General features: G+C 40.7%; 1 protein-coding gene across 1 annotated transcript in view; it reads left to right on the forward strand.

The window, feature by feature from the left end:
• Nucleotides 1-23,403, forward strand: part of LOC128652563 (general transcription factor IIF subunit 2) — a 318,545-nt gene that overhangs the window by 74,760 nt on the left and 220,382 nt on the right. Inside the window, exons 3-4 of the mRNA XM_053705495.1 lie at nt 10,386-10,404; nt 19,662-19,806. Coding sequence (XP_053561470.1) covers nt 10,386-10,404; nt 19,662-19,806 — 164 coding nt within the window. The remainder of the gene's footprint in view (nt 1-10,385; nt 10,405-19,661; nt 19,807-23,403) is intronic.

Genomic DNA, 23,403 nt, shown 5'->3' on the forward strand with positions numbered 1-23,403 from the left:
ACCCCCCAGCTCCCCAGGTACTATTCCACATCCCGGATACGGCAGTGTCACGCCGTCTTGGGGTTGACTTGCCTGAAAGCAGAGAGTCACACCGGACCAGCACTCCTGTCCGCCCTGAACGCAGAGGTGGATCAGTGGCTGACTCCGCACCAACTGGAGATCGGCAAAGTGGTTTGTGACAACGGAAGAAATTTGTTGGCGGCATTGAATTTGGGCAAGTTGACACATGCCGTGCATGGCACATGTGTGTAATCTGATCGTACAACGCTTTGTGCATAAGTACCCAGGCTTACAGGACGTCCTGAAGCAGGCCAGGAAGGTGTTCCTACACGACCATGGCACACTTTTAAGATATCCCGCGGCGTAACAACATGCCAGTGAGGCGCTTGATTTGCGACATCCCGACACGTTGGAATTCAACACTCCTAATGTTCGACCGCCTGTTCCAACAAGAAAAAGCCGTTAACGACTATTTGTATGACCGGGGTGCTAGGACAGCCTCTGCGGAGCTGGGAATTTTTTTTGCCACGTTACTGGACGTTGAAGAGGAAGAGTTGTGGTCACCATCACCAACAGAAACAGCCTTATCAGCATCGCTTGCTGGACCTGCGGCAATGCTGGAAGAGGATTGTGAGGAAGAGGAGTCAGAGGAGGAATGTGGCTTTGAGGAGGAGGAGGAAGACCAACCACAACAGGCATCCCAGAGTGCTCGTTGTCACCTATCTGGTACCCGTGGTGTTGTACGTGGCTGGGGGGAAGAACATACCTTCAGTGAGATCACTGAGGACGAGGAACGGGACATGAGTAGCTCGGTATCCAACCTTGTGCAAATGGGGTCTTTCATGCTGTCGTACCATTTGAGGGACCCTCGTATAAAAAGGCTGAAGGAGAACGACCTGTACTGGGTGTCCACCTTACTAGACCCCCGGTATAAGCAGAAAGTGCCTGAAATGTTACCGAATTACCGCAAGTCGGAAAGGATGCAGCAGTTCCAAAATAAATTAAAAAGTATGCTTTACACAGCGTATAAGGGTGATGTCACAGCACAACGGGAATCTAACAGGGGAAGAGGTGAAAGTAATCCTCCCACGACCACGCCGGTAAGGACAGGATGCTTTACAGACGTGTTGTTGATGGAGGACATGCAGAGCTTTTAAAGTCCTACGCATCGCCACAGCCCTTCGGGGTCCACCCTCAGAACGACTCGACCGACAGGTAGCAGACTACCTCACCTTAACTGCAGATATCGACACTCTGAGGAGCGATGAACCCCTTGACTACTGGGTGTGCAGGCTTGACCTGTGGCCTGAGCTATCCCAATTTGCGATAGAATTTCTGGCCTGCCCCGCTGCAAGTGTCCTGTCAGAAAGGACCTTCAGTGCAGCAGGAGGTATTGTCACTGAGAAGAGAAGTCGCCTAGGTCAAAAAAGTCTAGATTACCTCACCTTTATTAAGATGAATGAGGGATGGTTCCCGAAGGGACTGACAGTGGGCGATACATTCGACTAAAAAAGGCCTGATGAGATGAGCTGCCTTGGGCTAAAAATGGTCCACATGCTGCTGTATTTTATCTCTGAATGCCGGATGACTTGCGTGACTTATCCGCCACCAGCTAGGGTTCAAGCTGCAATGTTTTAGGGCACTTGCTGCCTGGGAAACGAACATCAATTTTTCTGGCCGCTGCTACAGCAGCGACTGCAATAATACCTAATTTTTCAGGCATGTGTACATGCCTAATTTTTCTGGCCTCTGGTGCTGCACTGTGGCTTCAAAAACCAAACCAAAGAAAGGCACATAACAGGGATTAAACTGATAGGAATAGTACTACTTAACACACTTTATAATAACGCAGAGAGAGGCAACGCAGACAGAGGAGTCTGAAGAAGAGTCGTCAGAGGAGGAAGGTGGCTTTGAGGAGGTGGAAGACCAAACACAGCAGGCGTCCCAGGGGGCTTGTTGTCGCCTTTCGGGGACCCTTGGTGTTGTACGTGGCTGGGTGGAGGAAGAGACCTTCAATGACATCAGTGAGGACAAGGAACGGGCCATGGCTAGCTTGGTATCCAACCTTGTGAAAATGGGGAGTTTGCGGTTGTGCAAATGGACTGTTTGCGGTGCGTTAAACGGGGAGTTTGGTCTGTCACTGTGAAGCGGGCGTAACCCTTACACTACCTGATCGATACAACATCATACCTGATGTTTTAAAGCACGTTATTCCAAACCATTTAGGAATGTTAGGCGATTTATGCCCTTTATGGATTAAAACCAGACTCTGCATCAACTATGTAATTTTCCATGGGAGTTTTGCCATGGATCCCCCTCCGGCATGCCACAGTCCAGGTGTTAGTCCCCTTGAAACAACTTTTCCATCACTATTGTGGCCAGAAAGAGTCCCTGTGGGTTTTAAAATTCGCCTGCCTATTGAAGTCTATGGCTGTTCGCGACATCACTATCCCTAAATGCTTCTGATGTTAATTTCTCAGAATCATTACTTCACAGAAAACCCCCCAAAATAATTGTAATAAAAACATAAATGCACACGCCAAAGAAATGGCGATTTTGGAAGATTAGTGATTACATCACTGGTTGAAGGGTCTGTATGTTGATAGATCCCATTTGTATTTTATTTTTTATTTATTTATTTTGTTAGGAAAAATTGTTTATCAACATACACATCCATTTGTACATAAATAGGTCAGATTGAGCTTACAGTTGATTAAAACCTGCAATTTGTACATTAGTAACGGTGTATACAGTAATTTTCCCATATTTTTTAAACTTAATGTGGAAGTTAGACTAACATTTATAACAATGTTAGTGATGTAAACAGACAAAGAGGGCAGAGGACTGGCAAAAATCCTTAGTCGCCTGTAAGTAGAATTTAAGAGCACGTACAACATCCAAATTGTGTAACAAATGTTCTTTGGAAGGAGGAGGATTAGGACACAGAGAGGGAACAACAATTTCCGGATTGATATTTCTATTAGAAACAACCTTAGGAAGGAAAACTAACTTGGTACGAAGAACCGCCTTATCGGCATTAAAAATAAGATAAGGGGAATCACACTACAGAACTGAGAGTTCCGAGACTCTTCAAGCAGAAGAGATAGCAACAAGAAACAAAATCTTCCAAGATAGCAACTTAATTTCTATGGAAAGCAACGGCTCAAATGGAGCAAGCTGTAAAACTTTAAGAAAAAGGTTAAGGCTCCAAAGAGGAACAGACTTAAAGACGGGCCTGAATTTGACCAAGGCCTGACAAAAAGATTGCACATCCGCCAAACGTTTATGTATTGAAATTGATAAAGCAGAAATCTGACCATCCAGAGTACTGACTGACAATCCCTTTTCCAGGCCTTTCTGAAGAAAAGATAAAATTCTAGGAATTCTAATTCTACTCCAAGAGTAACCCTTGGATTCACACCAATAAAGATATTTAAATTTTATCCCAAATTAGGATCGATCCCCAGCTAAAATTGAGAGAAAGTTAAGAAAAAACATTTAATAAACATCAAATAAACTTCTAAAATACTCCTCAGGCAACCCCACACCTCAATTACTGAGGTGCCTTACCGCTACCAATTAAGACCGGATCACCCAGAAGTGGAGAAACACTACTTTTTCCTCATAAACGTTATGAAGTAAAGCCGGTCATGTGACTGCAACTGCCAAGCTCAAATTACTGCTGCGACATAGAGAGACACTGCTTCCTGGTACAATGAGTACCAGATATAACCATTTTTTTTTCTCAAACCTGACCGTTTAAAATGTTGATTCAATTTATTTTAAAGCAAATGGGAAATGAATAAGCTGCTGAAATAGAAAATTCAGCCTTACTTTAAGTTTAAACTTGTATTGTTTTATCAAGTAAATATGTGTCAGAAAATAAAGCCTAATAAAAACATGTTGCCCCTTTTTTTTGTTTTGTTTTTTGTTAAGAGTTTAAATGTTAATCTCACACATGCTACAGTGCCTGCTTCATGCCCCAGTGTAACCCATACAACAGGGTTATCTATGTCCCAATAAAAAAGCAGTGTCTTTTAATTTAAGTGCATGGTCTCCCCAACTGGAAGAAAAAGCACTTACCTGCTCCGGCATGTATACAGTTACAAGGTTTGAGAGGACACCGTTCCTCTTAGAGACCTTTGAAAAATAAAGAAGAGAGTAGCCAACTCTGGCTTTCAAAACTAGGGCAGCAATTGTTAGGAAAATGCAGTAAGTACCTCTACAAGTTCGTAACTTCTTTAAAGCCACCACTACCCGACTGCAAGGAATGACATGGAATAAGGCTATACCCCGAAACTTGCTTGTAGATGAAATAAAAAAAAGTCTTCAGACACCTAAACTTTACCTCCTCCATGCACTGAAGGCAAAGAGAATGACTGGGAGTTGTGGGTAAGGGAGTGATACTAAGCAGTTTAACTGTGGTGCTCTTTGCCTCCTCCTGCTGGCCACCATATCATGGGAAAGAAATTATGGTAAATGCTAGAGTTTTTTTGAAATGCTAGGATTTACCAGTGCAACCAATAAAGGATACTTTTTAGTCATGACGTATAAAAATACTTCATGCTGAAAGTTCCTTTATTTCTATGCTGTGCTAAGCACCAGAGGCCGCCTGCAGCAGGACGCAATTTTTTTCAATTTCGGTGATGTTTCCGTTTTCACCTCTTAGCCAATAGCAAGGTGGCCCAGCTGGAATTATGCCAATAGCAAGCACGCTATTGGCTAAGATCACCTCACTGAATTGGTGTGAGCGGCCTGTTCTGTCTGATTTTGCCGTTCCATGTTGAACCGCATAGTCCCACTTATCTTGTAGGTTCTCCTTTGGAGTGCCGTTGTAGGTGCTATGTGGAGTCTGCCATAGAATGTCCGGCTAGATTCATAGGAATTCTGTCTTTTTCTACCTATCTCTATGGGGATCTTCCTTGGAAGTATCGGTTTGTAGTTGCTTTTGGAAGGATTCCGAGCTCTGTTGGGGTGTCTGGGGCCATCCTTTTCCACCCTTTTCTATGGGGGCTGGTGATTGGGACCTTTTCTGTTCCCCTGTCTCTTAGACCGGTTGCTTGGGCTGGTCTGGTGTGGACTAGGATTTGAGATGAGTTGTGTCTCCTCGGTTTGTGGAGGTCTGGTGAGCCTTTTTTTTGAAGTTCTAGGCTCCTTGTTGCTCGGCTACGTCGGTTGGCCTTGCGGCTTTGTAAAACCTGAGTGTGCCCACTACTTGCTGGATGTTACTCTATCCTCGGCTGCTTTTACTTATCGGCAAGTGTTTACTTTTTTCTTCTTCAGTCATCCTGGTATGACTGTGGCATTTGGTGCTCAGAGGTTGCTTCTCTGGTGATAACGCACGTGTTGGTGAGAATATTTCGATATTCTAAGTTCCTGGCGACTTGGGACTATGGTTTCAGTGGTTTGTTCGGGGTGATTGCTCTGATTTTTTTTCAGAGAAGTTTGCTTCTCTGTTCTGTTTCCCGGTTTCAACCTTGTGGTTCAGTGCTGTCGGGGTCTGGGCGTTGCCTTCCCTAGTTTAGGGTACCCTGGGGTCCCTGTTAGTGTGGTTCGCTTTTTGGGGCTTTCCACTTTGGATTTAGTGTGCCCTGTTTAGGGTCTTCCAGGAATCCTTGTTTGTCTTCTTTTTCAAATGTTTTCTGGCTTCGGACGAAGAGGTATTTTTTCTTGGTTTGTGGTCCAGGCTTTGTGCCCTCAGAATGGGCCGCCCTAGTACCCTCCCGTTTTAGCATTCAGTGTCCTCTATAGCTTGGGTATTGTTTTTCCAAAAGTAATGAATGCAGCTGTGGACTCTTTACATCTGAAGAAAACAGAATTATCAGATAAACATAATTAATGTTTTAATGAGGATACAATGTTTTTACTTAGAACTGGTGCTCCATTTCTTCACTTGGAACATTTACATTTGGATACATTGATGTAAGCATAGGCGAAATGATTATTATATACTGAATGCGGTTATCAGAGGGGATATGGTTAAAGAGAGAGGCAGCCTCATGGAAGGGCCAAATGGTAAGGACTCTGGCGGTATAGATCTTGGCACAAACAAGTGGAGAGTGGCAGTTTTGCTGATGCTAGCAGGAAAACTGTGAAAGACTGTCTGAGAAAACACCTGCTGACGATAAGAGGATGGAGGTAAGCCGGATATAGAAACCACTACAAATCTGTGTTGGAGGAATCCTTTATATGTGTCTTGCTCTATTTAGACAGTCTGGTTACCACAGACACATCTACCTTCCATTGGTGGGATGTGACATTGTCTATATTTACATAATAGTCACAAGGTGTTCACATCTGGTATAAATATTACTTTTCATATGAATTATCAGAGGAGATTTCTGAATAACAGTGCCTTCGTTCGCCATATACCCCCATAAATACTATACTTTATGGTGACATAACCACTTGGACAATTGAATTAGTCGCAGCTGGGTGCAAAAGGAGATTTGTACTGTTCTGAGTTATACAATGTATATGGGGCCATTAGCCACTTGATGAAACTTTGTATCTTGATACCAACTGCTTTTGTAATAAGACATACAGTTGTAATCTACAGTTGTAAGCTTTTTTTTTTTTTTTTTTTTTTTTTTAAATGGGGGAAAAAATGTTACTAATCATCTGATAATTTCACCTGTGCTCCAGTTCAGATATCCTTGCCTTACAGCCTTACTGTTAGGGAGGCCAGAGGACTTGAGTGGAAAACCGTTTTGAATTAGAGCATGTTTTTTTTAACTCTTAGACCCATATTTATCAAGCTCTGTATGGAGCTTGAAGGACCGTGTTTCTGGCGAGTCTTCAGGCTCGCCAGAAACACAAGTTATGAAGCAGCGGTCTAAAGACCGCTGCTCTATAACCCTGCCCACCTGCTCTGAGCAGGCGGACAGGAATCAACGGAAAACAACCCGATCGAGTACGATCGGGTTGATTGACACCTCCCTGCTGGCGGCTGATTGGCCGCGAATCAGCAGGGGGCGGCGTTGCACCAGCAGCTCTTGTGAGCTGCTGGTGCAATGTTAAATGCAGAGAGCGTATTGCTCTCCGCATTTATCAAGGTCTTGCGGACCTGATCCGCACTGTCGGATCAGGTCCGCAAGACCTTTGATAAATAGGGGCCATAGACACCTTTCCTCATCCCATCAGAGCAAGCAATAATATTTATTTACATCCTGATCTTTCTTCATATATGTAACCAAGAATCTATTAGGACATATTCTTTATACTTGTGGGGGTCATAAGTTTATAAAATGACAGAGAACAGCAGAAATAAGCGGTGCATTTCTCTTCTACTTTAAAGGGACAATACTAGTTTAAAATTAAACTTTAATGATTCAGATAGGACATGCAATTTTAAACAACATCCCAATTTACTTTTATTATCAGTTTTGCTTTGTTCTCTTGGTATTCTTTGTTGAAAGCTAAACCTTGGTAGTCACATATGCAAATTTATAAGCTTTTGAAGGCCGCTTATCTCAGTGCAATTTGACAGTTTTTACAGCTAGACAGTGCTAGTTCACGTGTGCCATTTTGATAACATTGTGCTCACTCCAGTGGAGTTAACTAGGAGTCAGCACTGATTGGATAAAATGCAAGTATTTCAAAAGCACTGATAAGGGGGCAGTCTGCAGAGGCTTAGATACAAGGTAATCACAGAGGTAAAAAGTGTATTAATGTAACAGTGTTTGCTGTGCAAAACTGGGGAATGGGTAATAATGGGATTATTTATCTTTTTAAACAAAATTCTGTAGTAGACTGTCTCTTTAAGCCATACTTGCAGATGCAGCTGTCCGTATCAGCCATTGAGAGCTGGTAGGAAGTACAAAACAAATACTGCAGTACTAGTTTCAGTTTAAATTTAAGCAACTTTTACTTCACATTTTTCAAGCCAAAAATATTATTGGTACCTTTTTTTAAAAGCTGCTCTTTCATATGCAACATTTTGATTATAACCTTAAAGGGGTATTCTAGTCTTATCTGAATTGCACAGCAAAGCATTACAAATTTCAGTTGAGGTACTTTTGCAGTATGCAGCAATGTTTCTAATAAAAGGATATTTTTTTATTTTTTCACTTTCTGCTTTGTCTTGAAAACATTTTTTTTAATGATCAAGCAGTGCTAAATTTAACGTCCATTTCACATTTATTGTTTCAAATTTGAGATATTTGTTTAATTTGAAGAATTCTTGTGCGGTTACCAAGATTTGAAGTAATTCATTTAGTGTTAGTGAAGCTGGATACCACACAGGGTAAACAATGTTTTTAAAGCCCTTTAGTTGTTTACACAGTCTTATAAACATATTTTAATAAATGTTCTTGTGAGTTTAAAACATTTTGATGCTCTTAAAACAGATTAGGGTAGTTTATGGAACACAAGCTATTAAATGCCAAAAAAGATCACTTAGACACTTTATATGTTAAAGGGGCATAACCATGTAAAATAAAATGCTCTATTTCCTTAGGGGCACTAAAATAAAAATTAAACTTACATGATTCAGATAGAGCATGCAGATAAAAAAAAAACAAAAAAACCTTTCCAAATTCCTCCCATCACCAAATTTTTTGATATGCATACATTCTGAGGTACCAGGCCCTACTGAGTATGTGCAAGAGTTCGGATTTGCTGGTAGCTGTCACATGACGCATGTCGGGGAAAATGGATGTACATTTTTAGATTTTGTGCAAACATTGTCCTACCCATTTGAAAACCAGTGTGTTCTTTCGTTGACTTTTAAGTATGTATTTGTTTAGCAATTCTGTATTTAATGGCCCTTTACTCAGATTTTTTTTTTTTATACATGAAGCATGATGATTGCTGCCATCTATTTCTGGTGGATAAGTGTATATATACTGCTCTTCATTCGCTCACCAGCTCTGTCCTTGTCTAAAGCCCCAGTACACTTTGTGTGATAACCCGTTTTCAAAGGTTAAATCATTTTTAACCCCTAGACATTGTTAGTAAGTTCCATGCTGGCCTAAGAGCCCTGAGCTTGAACATCTTTAGAACGGCATTGAACTTCCTTCCTTTTTTGGCGCCCTTCTCCCTCCTGGTTTTAGTGCAATTATCTGATAGGGGGTGTGCCTTGCATCAAAGGCAGTCCTCCAAAACCCGATCTCGGCATTGAAATCATGTTCCGGTGTTCAACACTTGCCCCCGTCATGAAGGGGGTTAAGTTACCTTTGAGCCAACAATATGATTGGCACTACAATTGTTAAAGCGACATTAAACAGTAAATAAATGCTAGATGTAATAATGTAAGAATGGCATTACTATGTTGTGACAATGGTTGCATGATCATGACCACTGCAATACAGCTATGGTGCAACTAACACATATCTATGGGATGGTCTAGCATAGACCTGGTGAACTAGAGCAAATACTTAATATGCGTTGAAGGTCATTAAAAGCTTTTATAGTTTACATTGATTTAAAGGGACAGTATACACCCATTTTCATATAACTGAATGTGAAAAAGACACTACTATAAAGAATAATATGCACAGGTACTGATATAAAAATCCAGTATAAAACCATTTAAAATCTTACTTATAAGCTCCCAGTTTTGCTCTGTTGAAAAGGTTACTGGAACACCCACTGAAAGTGGTTTGTATAGCAAAAAAACAGCAGACACTTCCGCTGCTTATGAAAAGACTCTACACAAACAGGAAGAAGCTGGAGTAGGTATACATCAGTATACTTTAAAACTTTTGGGGCTTGGTTAGGAGTCTGAAAATCAGTGTAATGTTATTTAAAAATAAGCAAAACTACATTTAAAAACAAAAAAAATGGATCATCAACAAAACATTTATGCAAAGAAAAATCTAGTGTACAATGTCCCTTTAAAGGGACATAACACCCAAATTATTATTTTTTTTATTTAGATACAGCATACAATTTTAAAAAACTTTACAATTTACTTTTATTATTCAATTTACTTACTTCTCTTGGCATGCTTTTTTTTTAAAAAAAAATCATACGTAGCTAATTTTTGGAGTAGCAATTAATTACTGTGATATGGATGCTGATTGGTGCACATATATTACTCTTGTCACTGGCTCACCTGATGTATTAATCTAGCTCAACAACGGATAGCAGGAAAATTAAGCAAAGCTGATAATAGAAGTACAGGGTAAAGTTGTTTGAAACCAATTGCGGTATCTGAATCATAAAATAGAATGTTTGTGGTTCATGTCCCTTCAATGATATATATCTCCTTATACCTATAACATTTATTAGGTAAGGAGAGAAGGAACATATAGCATCATTTTATAGAGGACTTGTTTCATCTCTGTATGTTACTGTATTCTTTAGCCACCTAAAGATTCTGAAACTGTGCTATATATGTTTATGGGGCCCTTCTAATAGACCATTTTCTTTCTTTCACACAGGAACCAAGGGAAAACTGAGGTAAGCATTTATGTCGAAGTTCAGTGTTTTATTATTTCTGTTTTGACGGACAAATGAAGGGGAGCTGAGTTCCAATATTTTAAAAAATAAATATATAATGTGTTTTTAAATGTGTTGCAGCGTAATACGTGAACAAATGTCAAAATAATTTAAACGTGATAGCTTGTTTGTGTGGTGATAAGATTATGAGATAATACTGTAATACAAGATATTAGGTGTGAGGATCAATTTAAATAATAAACAGAAAACTGAGGTATTGTACAAAATGTGGCAATTTATATTGTGAAAATGTAGCGAATACAGGTTAAAATGATACAAATAGGATTGAGGTCACATACAATATGGTGTATTTAAAATACTCAGATTAAAACGACATTAAATACATAATAACGACATTAAATACATAATAACCTAAAATAAATGTTATATGGGTATCGCACTGCAGTGGATAAAAATAAAGATCTGGTAAAATTAAATAAAACAACCTTAAATAAGGTGATTTGTGATAAAAAGAGGTTGATTGTCAGAAAGTGCCTTTATCACAAATCACCTTATTTAAGGTTGTTTTATTTAATTTTACCAGATCTTTATTTTTATCCACTGCAGTGCGATACCCATATAACATTTATTTTAGGTTATTATGTATTTAATGTCGTTATTATGTATTTAATGTCGTTTTAATCTGAGTATTTTAAATACACCATATTGTATGTGACCTCAATCCTATTTGTATCATTTTAACCTGTATTCGCTACATTTTCACAATATAAATTGCCACATTTTGTACAATACCTCAGTTTTCTGTTTATTATTTAAATTGATCCTCACACCTAATATCTTGTATTACAGTATTATCTCATAATCTTATCACCACACAAACAAGCTATCACGTTTAAATTATTTTGACATTTGTTCACGTATTACGCTGCAACACATTTAAAAACACATTATATATTTATTTTTCAAAATATTGGAACTCAGCTCCCCTTCATTTGTCCGTTCTAACTTATATATTGATAACTATTTGGAGGAATTGTTATCTCTCAGAAGGGTTGTAAGCTTAATTTTTAAATCACCTAAAATATTATTTTTGATCGCAAATATTATTTTTGTTCACTTCTTTGCTCACTTTTTTGTTTACTTATTTCTAAATCAAGGTGCACTCACTCCATCCTGTTTTTAAATTATTTCTGTTTTGGAACTGCCTTGGTTAGCTTGGCCTTCACATCATTTCTTTATTTAATAAATCTGTCAGAGGCAGAGCAGTCACAGCAACGTTTAACCTTTTCTTGTTTTGGCAGAGTAGGACATTTTATTTTTTAGGTGTGAAAGAGGTAAGATGACATTTGATGAACTGACTGTCATAGTAGAAACAAAGATACTCTTTCTACCATCAATGGTAACTGAAACTTAAAGGGGCATTGTACCCATATGCTTACTTTAAAGGGACATAAAATCCAATTTCTTTTACAAGATATGACGAGTCCACAGATTTCATCCTTATGGGATATCGCCTCCTGGTCAGCAGGAGGAGGCAAAGAGCACCACAGCAGAGCTGTATATATAGCTCCTCCCTTCCCTCCCACTCCAGTCATTCTCTTTGCCTGTGTTAGTGATAGGAAGAGGTAAAGTGAGGTGTTAGTTTAGATTCTTCAATCAAGAGTTTATTATTTTTAAATGGTACCAGTGTGTGCTATTTTTCTCAGGGCTGGAGCTACAGGCTTTAAGCAATGGACTGGGGAGACTTTCATTCTAATTCAAGCGACTCCCATATTGTTTGCTGCCCTGCTGATGGTCTTAGCAGATATTATCTAAGACCCTGTTTGTCCACACAGATTTGCTGGAGGTGAGGAAAAGAACATCTTCATTGTGTGGCACAGCCTCATGCTGCGTTTAGTATTAAGGTATGTACAGTCATTTACTTCTGGGGAGACTGTAGTATCTCAGAACAGACTGGCACTTATTCCCTATACCGGGAAGGGGTAATCAATTTGCACAGGGTAAGCGTGTGTGCATGGGTATCTCCTCTTTATTAGGTGAAGTTCAGCATGCTATCAGGACCTTAATAAAGTTTTAATCAGGTGGATGTGTTCAGGGGCTTGACGCAGGTGATGATTTAATAGTTGGAACAAGAGAGTGTGTTTTGTGGGGGCACATTGGTTATTAATTGCATGGCTTTGGCTAAATTGGTAATTCCGACATTTTTATTCCCATGCGGTTCTTATGTAAATGTTAATCAAGGCCAGGGACTTAATTCCGCCCACGATGGGCGGGGCTTCGCGTTTCGCACGCTGAGACGTCCACTTGCTATCCGGACCCTGACTGTTGAGAGAGAGGTTCTTAGAGCTCCGGTGTGGCCTAAGACCGCTTTTGTTAGTAATCTCTCAAGCGGTCTTAGGAGCGCCGTTCACGGAGGTCTATTCAGGACTCGTGGGGGCAGGTAGGCGTCACAGCAGAGCTGTGGCGAGGTGCTAGTGTTTAATTATACATAATTTGACTGTACAGAATACCGGACAACTTTCTAAAAGTCTTGTGGTGCTCCTTGTTATTACATGTTTATTGCGGAGCAGTAAAAAACTATACAGCTTTATTTTTTAAAGGCACAGTACATTGTTTTTCAACAAAATTTCTAAAAGTGTTTGTTTTTAATCACATTTAAACGACCAATATTGCTATTGCTGGTTTGTTTATCATGGCTGACCTTCAGGAAAGTACATGTTCTATGTGTTTAGATGCCAATGTGGAACCCCCTATCCCTTTTTGTCCCTCATGTACTGAGAGGGCTTTACAGTTTAAAGAACAAATTTTCTTTAATGCAAGTGTATCTAAGGATGTTTCTCAGCCTGATGAGACTCGGGGTATGCCACATCTTTTTCCCCAAGTGTCACAACCTTTAACGCCCGCTCAGGCGACGCCATGTTCCTCAACAGCGTCCACTTCATTCACTCTGCAGGATATCGCTGCAGTTATGTCATCCACTCTTACAGAAGTTTTATCTAATGGCTATCTCCGATGTAACCTCCCAGGACTCTGAATTGGGGGGTAGGGAGGCCCTGTCTGAGGGGGAACTGTCTGACTCGGGAAGTGCATTGCCCCCGACAGATTCGGACGTCATGTCCTTCAGATTTAAGCTTGAACACCTCCGCCTTGCTGCGAGAGGTCTTGGGGACTCTGGACGACTGTGACTCTATTGTGGTCCCACCAGAGAAATTGAGTAAGATGGACAAATACTTAGAGGTCCCTTCTTATTCCGATGTTTTTCCTGTTCCTAAGAGAATTTCGGAAATTATTGCAAGGGAATGGGAAAGACCTGGTATCCCGTTCTCCCCTTCCCCTATGTTTAAGAAAATGTACCCTATAGCTGACACTGTTCGGGACACTTGGCAGACGGTCCCTAAGGTGGAGGGAGCTATTTCTACCCTGGCGAAGTGTACCACTATTCCTATTGAGGACAGTTGTGCTTTCAAAGACCCCATGGATAAGAAGTTGGAGGGTCTTCTCAAAAAACTCTATGTTCATCAAGGGTTTTTATCGCAACCGGGGGCCTGCATTGTAACTGTCACGACTGCGTCTGCTTTTTGGTTTGACGCTCTAGAAGAGTCTCTTAGAACGGAGACCTCTTTAGAGGAAATACAGGACAGAATTAAGGCCCTTAAGCTGGCTAATTATTTTATTATGGATGCTTCCTTTCAGATCACCAAATTAGCGGCTAAGAGTTCGGAATTCTCCATCTTAGCACAAAGAGCTTTATGGTTAAAATCTTGGTCTGTGGATGTGTCCTCTAAATCCAAGCTTTTGGCTATTCCTTTCAAGGGAAAGACCCTATTCTGGCCTGATTTGAAAGAAATCATTTCTGATATTACGGGAGGTAAGGGTCATCTCCTCCCTCAAGACAAAACATCTAAGCCTACGGGGACGACAGAGTAATTTTCGTTCCTTTCGTAATTTCAAAGGAGTCCCCCCTTCCTCTTCTGCTAAACAGGAAGGGAATTATTCTCAAGCCAAGTCTACCTGGAGACCCATCCAGACTTGGAACAAGGGTAACCAACCCAAGAAGCCTGCTGCTGCTCCCAAGACAGCATGAAGGGGCAGCCGCCGATCCGGGACCAGATCTAGTAGGAGGCGTTCCGGATCCCTGGACACTAGAAATCGTGACTCAAGGGTATCAGTTGGGGTTCAAAAATTCCTCCCCAAGGGGAAGGTTTCTTCTTTCACGATTGTCTGTAGACCAGATAAAAAGAGAGGCGTTTTTACGTTGTGTAAAAGACCTCTCCACTATGGGAGTAATTTGTCCCGTTCCAATGCAGGAACAGGGGCAGGGGTTTTACTCAAATCTTTTTGTGGTTCCCAAAAAAGAGGGAACGTTCCAACCCATTTTACATCTCAAGAGTCTAAACAAGTTGCTCAGAGTTCCATCCTTCAAGATGGAGACTATTCGGACAATTCTTCCATTGATCCAGGAGTGTCAATATATGACTACCGTGGACTTAAAGGATGCATATCTTCATATTCCTATCCACAGAGATCATCACCAGTTCCTGAGGTTTGCCTTTCTGGACAATAATTCCAATCTTATTCCAATTTGCCTTTCTGGACAAACATTGCAATCTTATGTTTAGAAGATAAACTCAGGAAAGAGTTCTCTTGTCCCCAGTCCCATTGTGGAGTTCTTGGGCATGATAATCGACTCCATAGCCATGAAGATATTCCTTACAGATCAGAGACGTTGCAAGATTATCTCCACCCTCTTGCCCTTCAATCCTCCTCAAGGCCATCAGTGGCCCGGTGCATTGAGGTGATTGGGCTTATGGTATCCACTTTAGATGTCATTCCGTTTGCCAGATTCCATCTGAGGCCTCTTCAGTTATGCATGCTGTGGCAGTGGAACGACGATCATTCGAACCTATCCCAAATGATCTCACTGGACGGGTCGAGGTAATCTGGCCGGGTCGAGGGAATCTCTCTTGGTGGCTCTGTTCAGATCAGCTGTCCCAGGGGACATCCTTCCTCAGACCATCTTGGAAAATTGTGACTACGGACGCGAGTCTCTCAGGTTGGGGAGAAGTTTGGGGTGCCAGGAAGGCACAGGGCAGGTGGAATCAGAAGGAGTCTCTTCTCCCGATCAACATCCTGAAATTTAGAACGCTCTTCAACACTCTAGGGGCTTGGCCTCTCCTGGGGTCGTCCAAGTTCATCAGATTCCAGTCAGACAACATTACCTCGGTGGCTAACATCAACCATCAGGGGGGTATGAGAAGCTCTCTAGCCATGAGGGAAGTTTCTCTGATTCTGGAGTGGGCGGAGGCCCATAACTGTTCGCTATCAGCAATCCACATGCCGGGTGTGGACAACTGGGAAGAGGATTTTCTCAGCAAACAGTTGTTTCTTCCGTGGGAATGGTCTCTTCACCCCAAAGTGTTTGCGGAGATTTGCAATAGTTTGGGGACTCCGGAGATAGAGCTCATGGCGTCCAGACTCCATTTTAAGCTACCTAGATACAGGTCGCGGTCCAGGGATCCACAGGCAGAGCTGTTGGACGCCTTAGCAGTGCCTTGGGGCTTCACCCTAGTTTACAGATTTCCTCCGTTACCACTTCTACCTTGTGTAGTGGCACACATCAAACAGGCGCAAGCGTGAACTATTCTGATTGCTCCGTCATGGCTGCGGAGGACGTGGTTTGCGGATCTATGGGAATTTAATTGTCCCCTCCGTGTAGGTTGCCCTGTCACAGGGTCCCTTTGTGCAACAAAATCTAGATTCTCTGAGGCTGACTGCATGGATATTGAACACCTAGTCTTAGTTAGAAGAGGTTTTTCTCAGAAGGTCGCATCTATCACAAGGTGTGGAGGACCTACTTACTCTGGTGTAACTCTTGTGAATATTCCTAACATAAGGTCAGGGTATCCAGAATTCTTTCTTTCCTTCAGGATGGTTTTGAGAAAGGGCTTGCCGCCAGTATCTTAAGGGGACATATTTCGGTACTTTCGGTGTTGTTAAACAAGAAGCTTGCTGAGCTCCCTGATATATACAGTCTTTCGTTCAGGCCCTGTCCAGGATCAGGCCTTGTGTTTAGACATTCTGCTCCTCCTTGGAGTCTGAATATGGTTCTACAGGGGGCTCCGTTCGAGCCTATGCATTCACTTGACATTAAGACTCTGTCTTGGAAGGTTCTCTTTCTACTGGCCATTGCCTTGGCTCACAGGGTGTCTGAATTGGCGGCCTTGCAATGTGAGCCTCCTTACCTGGTTTTCCATACAGATAAGGCTGCTCTGCTCTGGGATTTCTCCCTAAGGTGGTGTCTGATCTTAACATTAATCAGGATATTGTGGTTCCTTCCTTGTGTCCTAATCCTTCGAAGGAATGGTTACTTCATAGCTTGGATGTGGTTCGAGCCTTGAAATTCTATCTTCAGGCTACGAAGGATTTCAGACAAACCTCAGCTTTGTTTGTTGTCTGTTTGGGGAAGCGTAAGGGGCAGAAGGCTTCTTCCACTTCTTTATCCTTTTGACTGAGGAGCTTGATTTGTTTGGCCTATGAGACAGCGGGACATAAGCCTCCTTAGAGGATTACGACTCACTCAACTAGAGCTATGGCTTCTTCTTGGGCCTTTAAGAATGAGGCCTCTATGGAGAAGATTTGTAAGGCAGCTACCTGGTCCTCCTTACACACTTTCACAAAGTTTTACAAATTTGACGTTTTTGCTTCGGCTGAAGCTGTGTTTTGGGAGAGAGGTTTTACAAGCTGTGGTGCCCTCAGTTTAGGGTCAGCCTTTCCTCTTACCCTCCCGTTATTCATTCGGTGTCCTCTAGAGCTTGAGTATTTGTTTCCCACAAGTAATGAATGAAGCCGTGGACTGTCCTTGTATTAGATGGAAAACATAAATTATGCTTACCTGATCATTTAATTTCCATTGTTACAAGGAAAGTCCACAGCTCCCGCCCGGTTCTCCGCTTGGCAGGACTAAATTTCTTCTTTTCCTTCTGGCACCATTTATACCCTGATATCTCTCCTACTGTTCATTGTTCCCTCGGCAGAATGACTGGGTGATGAGGGGACTGGGGTAGGTATTTAAGCCTTTGGCTGGGGTGTCTTTGCCACCTTCTAGTGGTCATGTTCTATATTTCCCACAAGTAATGAATGAAGCCATGGACTCTCCTCGTAACAATGGAAATTAAATTATCAGGTAAGCATAATTTATCTTTTATAAACTGTTTTTTGAATTGTTCGGTTGTATTACACAAATTAGTGTGATTGTTTATATCTTTTTGTTATAAAATTAAAGGGATAGGTGAAAAATTAAATGTGCATAGGAACATTTTAATGTGAAATGGAGGCATTTTTGCAATCTACTTCCATTCACAAAAATGCTTCTATTAAAAGTCATTACTGCTTGTCTTCAGCATACGCACATATCCTATGAGGTCCTGTGCACCAGTATTCAAACACTTTGAAAATTATGTCTTCACAGAAGCAGTACACATTAGCTTCCGCTCTCTGAGTATACTGGTGCACAGGCCCACATAGGATATGTGTGTATGCCACAGGAAAACAGTAATAACTTTTACTAGATGTATTTTTGCTAATGGAAGTATATTGCAAAAATTCTTCTATTTCACATTGAAATGCATTTATGCACATTTCAATTTTGTCCTTTCTATCCCTTTTAAAAAAAAAAAATAGACTTTACATTTTTTTTTTTATATTTTCTAAGATCTATCTACTCTGCATCAGATACCTGAGTCTTAATAAATAGGTAAAATGTCCTATTAGTTATTTTTTAACATTTCATTTTAAGGAACAGTATGTTGTGAACAATTTTACAAGCGATAAAACAGTATGGCTTCATTCACAGACTACACAGCACATTAGAAATAGTACTTTAAGTGGCCACATATAAAGCTGTTCGTCATTTCAAACCGGATATTTTGAACTTAAAGCTTCACTTTCTCAAATGTGATTTTATTATATTTTGACTTTCTGGAAAAATAAAATTTTGATATTCTAGACTAGATTACGAGTGGTGCAATAACTGTAATGCGCAAGTGATAATGGGGTATTGGCTTTTTGGGTGCAGCGGAAATAGCATGCGTCTTACAGGTTTAAAGTAAACAGGTTCGCTTACGCACAATCTAATTTAAAGCCTGTCAGAATAGCGCGCCTTCAAAGCTCTGGTTAACTGTTACTTTGACAAAGTTGCGCAAACCACATAAAAATACATTTAACAGTACACTTACACTCATATTAGCACCGTTTGATTAAACATTATTAAAACAAATTGCATTAAAATGTTATAAGGGATCAAAGATATGAGGTCTCAGTTGTTAGAAGAACAAAAAAGGCTGCAGAGGGCTTTAACATATAGAGAGAGAGATTTAAAAATAAATAGAACACCTTCTTTGAAGAACATTGGAATGTGAAATATTCAAATTTCATGTCTGGTTTAGCACACTTAAATAAATACGATTGGGTTAATGCTGCGAGTATGGGTGTTTTTACATTGAAGTGTGTGGTAGAATACGTTAATACGGTTGTGATATTCAAAGTTCCATTTTTGTGCGTGTCGCGTTTTCACTCTTGCACTTACATTTTACTTCTAATACGAGTGCAACCCAATGTGCGCAAAAAGCCTCAGTCTAGTGAAAATAACGCTCTGGCTAAAAAGCGCGCCGCATATAATCTAGTGCTCTATGTGGGTAACAGAAGCTGATTCCAGATTGTTAGAAAAAACAATGCAAGCTGTAAAACATTTACTTTATACAAATGACAAGACTGCTATGGATCAGTGTGAGAATTTCTGTGTATTAATTTTTGAAGGCAGAATAACTTTGAATCACTTGACATTCCATTTAAAGAAAATGATTGGTTAATTTTTTATACTTTAAAATATCTTCAGAAAGTTTAGTAAATGTGTAATATCTACAACTGCGGCTTCTTAACTTGCAGTAAGGCAAGAAATCCAAAGCAGACTGCTTCTTGATAAATGAATCCCACAGTGTCTTACTTAACCTAATGCAGGTAATATAGTTAATACAATTTATTTAAATGTACTTTGCTGTGGATCTTCGTGTTTACTCATCTCTTATGCCTCTTAATATATTAAAAATCTGATAACTATTTGGAAGTCTTGCAGCTGTGTGAATGAACTATACTGTGGCGAGTGGTTTATTTGAAATTTGAGGTTAACAAAAAATGTTTTAACGCTTGTATTGACAGTGACAATATTATTCTGTTATTAAGACATGGTGTTCCATACACAGGTGTCATTTACCCTAAATGAAGATCTTGCAAGCATCCAGGATATTGGTGGAAAGCCAGCTGCTGTCAGTGCACCACGAGAACACCCCTTTCTTTTACAGAGTGTGGGAGGACAGACTCTAACAGTTTTTACAGAGAGCTTATCGGGTAAGCTGGGGCGTCCTGCATTTATTTGCGCTTATATGTTTTATGTTCTGTGGCTGAAAACAGTGTGTTTTAGTAAATTGATATCAACCAAATACAAAGAAGATAATAGGTGTGCATATATAAAATACAAAGTTATGTCTAACAGACAAAATAATGCTGAATAGACACTAAAATTAGTATGACTAAATTGTGATTCACAATAATGCAAAATATATGTATATCAACATACACACATGTAGAACGGTGATACTGTATAATGTCCAATTCCTTATGGATATAAAAATATATAATATAGTCAAAAAATCACTTAAAAATGGGATTATCATCAACCCTAAAATCAACTTTAAAATTAAACTAATATGAGAAATGAAGAATAATCCACCAATCTAGAACCCATGATGTGAGAATAGGGGGTGGGCGGGCAGCTCTTCTGGAGTGAGATGGCCAATCACTTGTCAGATATCCTAAAAACAAATTAAAAGAAGGCGCCCATAGCGTAATATGTTCACAAAATACAGCAGAACAAGTAAGTATAATCGTTTACACTCACATTTGTGCTATACTCGAATGCCAGATATTTAGTGAGTAGTTTGGCTAACTCCTCTCTCGTATCACTAACCGAATTCAGTACCACATTCACCTTAGGTAAATCAGAAAGGGGCACACATAGCATAGTATGTTCAAAAAGTGTATGTACACAAATCAAACAATACTTGTTGCACTCACATTTGTGAAAGCACTTTCAAGTGCTGTATAGGCAGGCCAGACATTCAGCAGTAGTCTGGCTAACTTGCTTCCTGTGTTCAGGAGCCAGGTGCAGGAATTCCTTTCTTCCACACAATAAAAATTGGATCCAAAAAGTAAGTGTATAATAAAGTGTGGATACAAAAAAATGTATAAACAATGGTTTATTGTATCAGGCAATTATACAACGACGCGTTTCTCAGTGGATACACTGTTTCCTCAGTTTGATTGAAAGTGCTTCATCAAATGTGAGTGTAAACGATTATACTTACTTGTTCTGCTGTATTTTGTGAACATATTATGCTATGGGCGCCTTATTTTAATTTGTTTTTAGGGTGTTTTAGTAAATGTTGTTTTTTTAAATTTGAAATTCTGGAACATGGACTTTGTTCCCCTTATAAGTAGTGATATTTGTTATCACAGGGTAATTATTTCTTACATTTTTTTTGTCTCATATTTTCCTAATACCATATTTGTACTGGTAGGTGTATGCTTCTGAGAGGAACTCTTGGGGTTCTGCCTGTGATCTTGCAAATGTTTGCCAACATACAGGCACCCATATACACTTGAGATAGATATAGATTTAGAGAGAGACACATTTTCAAAAAATATTTTAAAAAACAAACAAACCCCCCCAAATACATGAAATTGTCTAACTCTTTATATTATATTGGAATATTTCCATCAGTTAGTATAGTTGTGGTAAAATCATGGTTAGGCACGTATTATTTTAGAATTAGAATCTTATTTGAATATCCCACACTTTTTTTGGTTGTAATGTAAATGTTGCATTTTGTGTGTGTATATTTACTGACCATTTTCTAGCACGGGGATTAAAGGGGGACAAAACCCAAAATATTTCTTTAATGATTCAGATAGAGAATACAATTTCCATCTAAAGGGGAGGAGAGTCCATGGCTTCATTCATTACTGTTTGGAATTAAGAACCTGGCCACCAGGAGGCGGCAGAGACACCCCAGCCAAAGGCTACAAATACCTCCCCCACTTCCCTCATCCCCCAGTCATTCTTTGCCTTTAGTCACAGGAGGACGGCGGAGAAGTGCTGAAGATCGCAGTCTCTTATGGAGGGTAGTACTCTTCACATTAGGACTGGAGTTTTAAGTAGTCCTGTCAGCCTCTCAGTGAGAGCCTGGGTGAAAGTTAGAGTCCGGAGATGCAGGGAGAGTCTTTCTGTGAAACCTTTCTGACTCATGTTAACAGCTCCACAAGCAATCAGCGTTGATGAGTTTCGCTGCCTGCTTCTTACACTCAAGTCCATGTCAGGAGCGAGGCTACTAACCTGTCACATTTGAAGGGCTGTGTTCCTGTTCCACGGCATAGATTCTGGTAAGATTGTTTAATTTTTTTATTACATAATGATAATATGGAAGACATGGTCACAGTGTGACGCCTTTTATCTTTAAAGAATCAAGGGTTAATATTCCTGGAAAGGGGATTATTGAACAGGAGGGGTTTATACATGATATTGTTTGTGTCATTGCTGTGTTATGTGTGAGATTACGCTCTGGCAATGTGTGGAACTTTCAGGTAACTTATGGGAGTATTGCACTGCCCTTTTTTGGCGCGTTTTTTCCTTAGGCAGGGGTGGTCCTGCCAGGCATTCCATGTGACTGAGTGGGGCTATCACTCTTCCTCTGTTGATCAGCGGGGCAGCATACGAAACGGTTTCTGTAGTCCGGGTCATAGGAGGTGGTGAGTGCCCCTGCCATTGGAGGTTATAAAGGTGCCTATTTATTAAGTTAATCTAGTCCGTATTAACAGCGCAAGCTATGGAGGACTCTGACGCGTTAGAGGGTTCTCCCTCTTTAACAAGGTCTCATTCCTGTGTTTATTGTGAGAAGGTTCTGGTAGAACAGCCTGCTCAACTATGTTTCACATGCCTTAATAAGGTTACGACATCTAAAAGTAAACGGATGTCTAGTACTACTGAGCCGTCCACCTCTGAGGGTTCCCCGTCCCGTGAGGTGTGTTCCCTGTCTTCATCTCCAATTGCACATGCAGCGCCCCCGGGTCCAACCATTACTCATGCGGTTGAGATTTGCTGGCTGTCAGATTTTGCGGATCAACTGCAAACGGCAGTATCGAAAGTGATCCATGCCTTACCACGTTCTGCTAAGCGCAATCGTAGGGTGTATCATGGCGTTATATGATGACGAGGCCCACTCCGACTCTTCGGAAGGAGGCCCCTTCTGGGTCGGAGTCCGTGTCATCTAAAATTCCGGCTGTGGAGGAGCCTGACTTTAGGTTTAGGATAGAGAATTTGCGCTTTCTGCTGAAGCAAGTGCTTGCTACTCTGGAGGTTCCGGAGAAACCTGCGATTCCTAAGCTTGATAAGGTATATGAGGACAGGGTGGTGCCTCAGGCCTTCTCGGTTCCTGTTAAGATGGCTAATATTATTAAGAATGAATGGGAGCGATTAGGTTCTTCCTTTTTCCTCTTCTTCTTCCTTTAAGAAACTGTTCCCCATTCCGGACTCTCGGCTTGAGCTGTGGGGTACTGTCCCTAAGGTGGATGGTGCTATCTCCACGCTCGCGAAGCGGACAACTATTCCCCTCGAGGATAGTTTGTCATTTAAAGAGCCCATGGATAAAAAGTTGGAAAACATGTTAAGGAAGATGTTTCAACACAAAGAGGTTTTGTTTTTCTGTCGTCAGCGGCCGTAGACGCAGTTTCCAGAGCTGCAACGTATTGATGTGAATCCCTGTGTGAAATGGTCGAGGGGTAGACTTCTATCGGCGAGATACAGGAGAAGATTAAGGCGCTGAAGGACGCCAATTCTTTCATCTGTGATGCCAATATGCAAATTATTCGCCTGAACGCTAAGCTGTCAGT

Source organism: Bombina bombina, chromosome 3 (genome assembly GCF_027579735.1).
Source record: "Bombina bombina isolate aBomBom1 chromosome 3, aBomBom1.pri, whole genome shotgun sequence".
Lineage (NCBI taxonomy): Eukaryota > Metazoa > Chordata > Amphibia > Anura > Bombinatoridae > Bombina > Bombina bombina.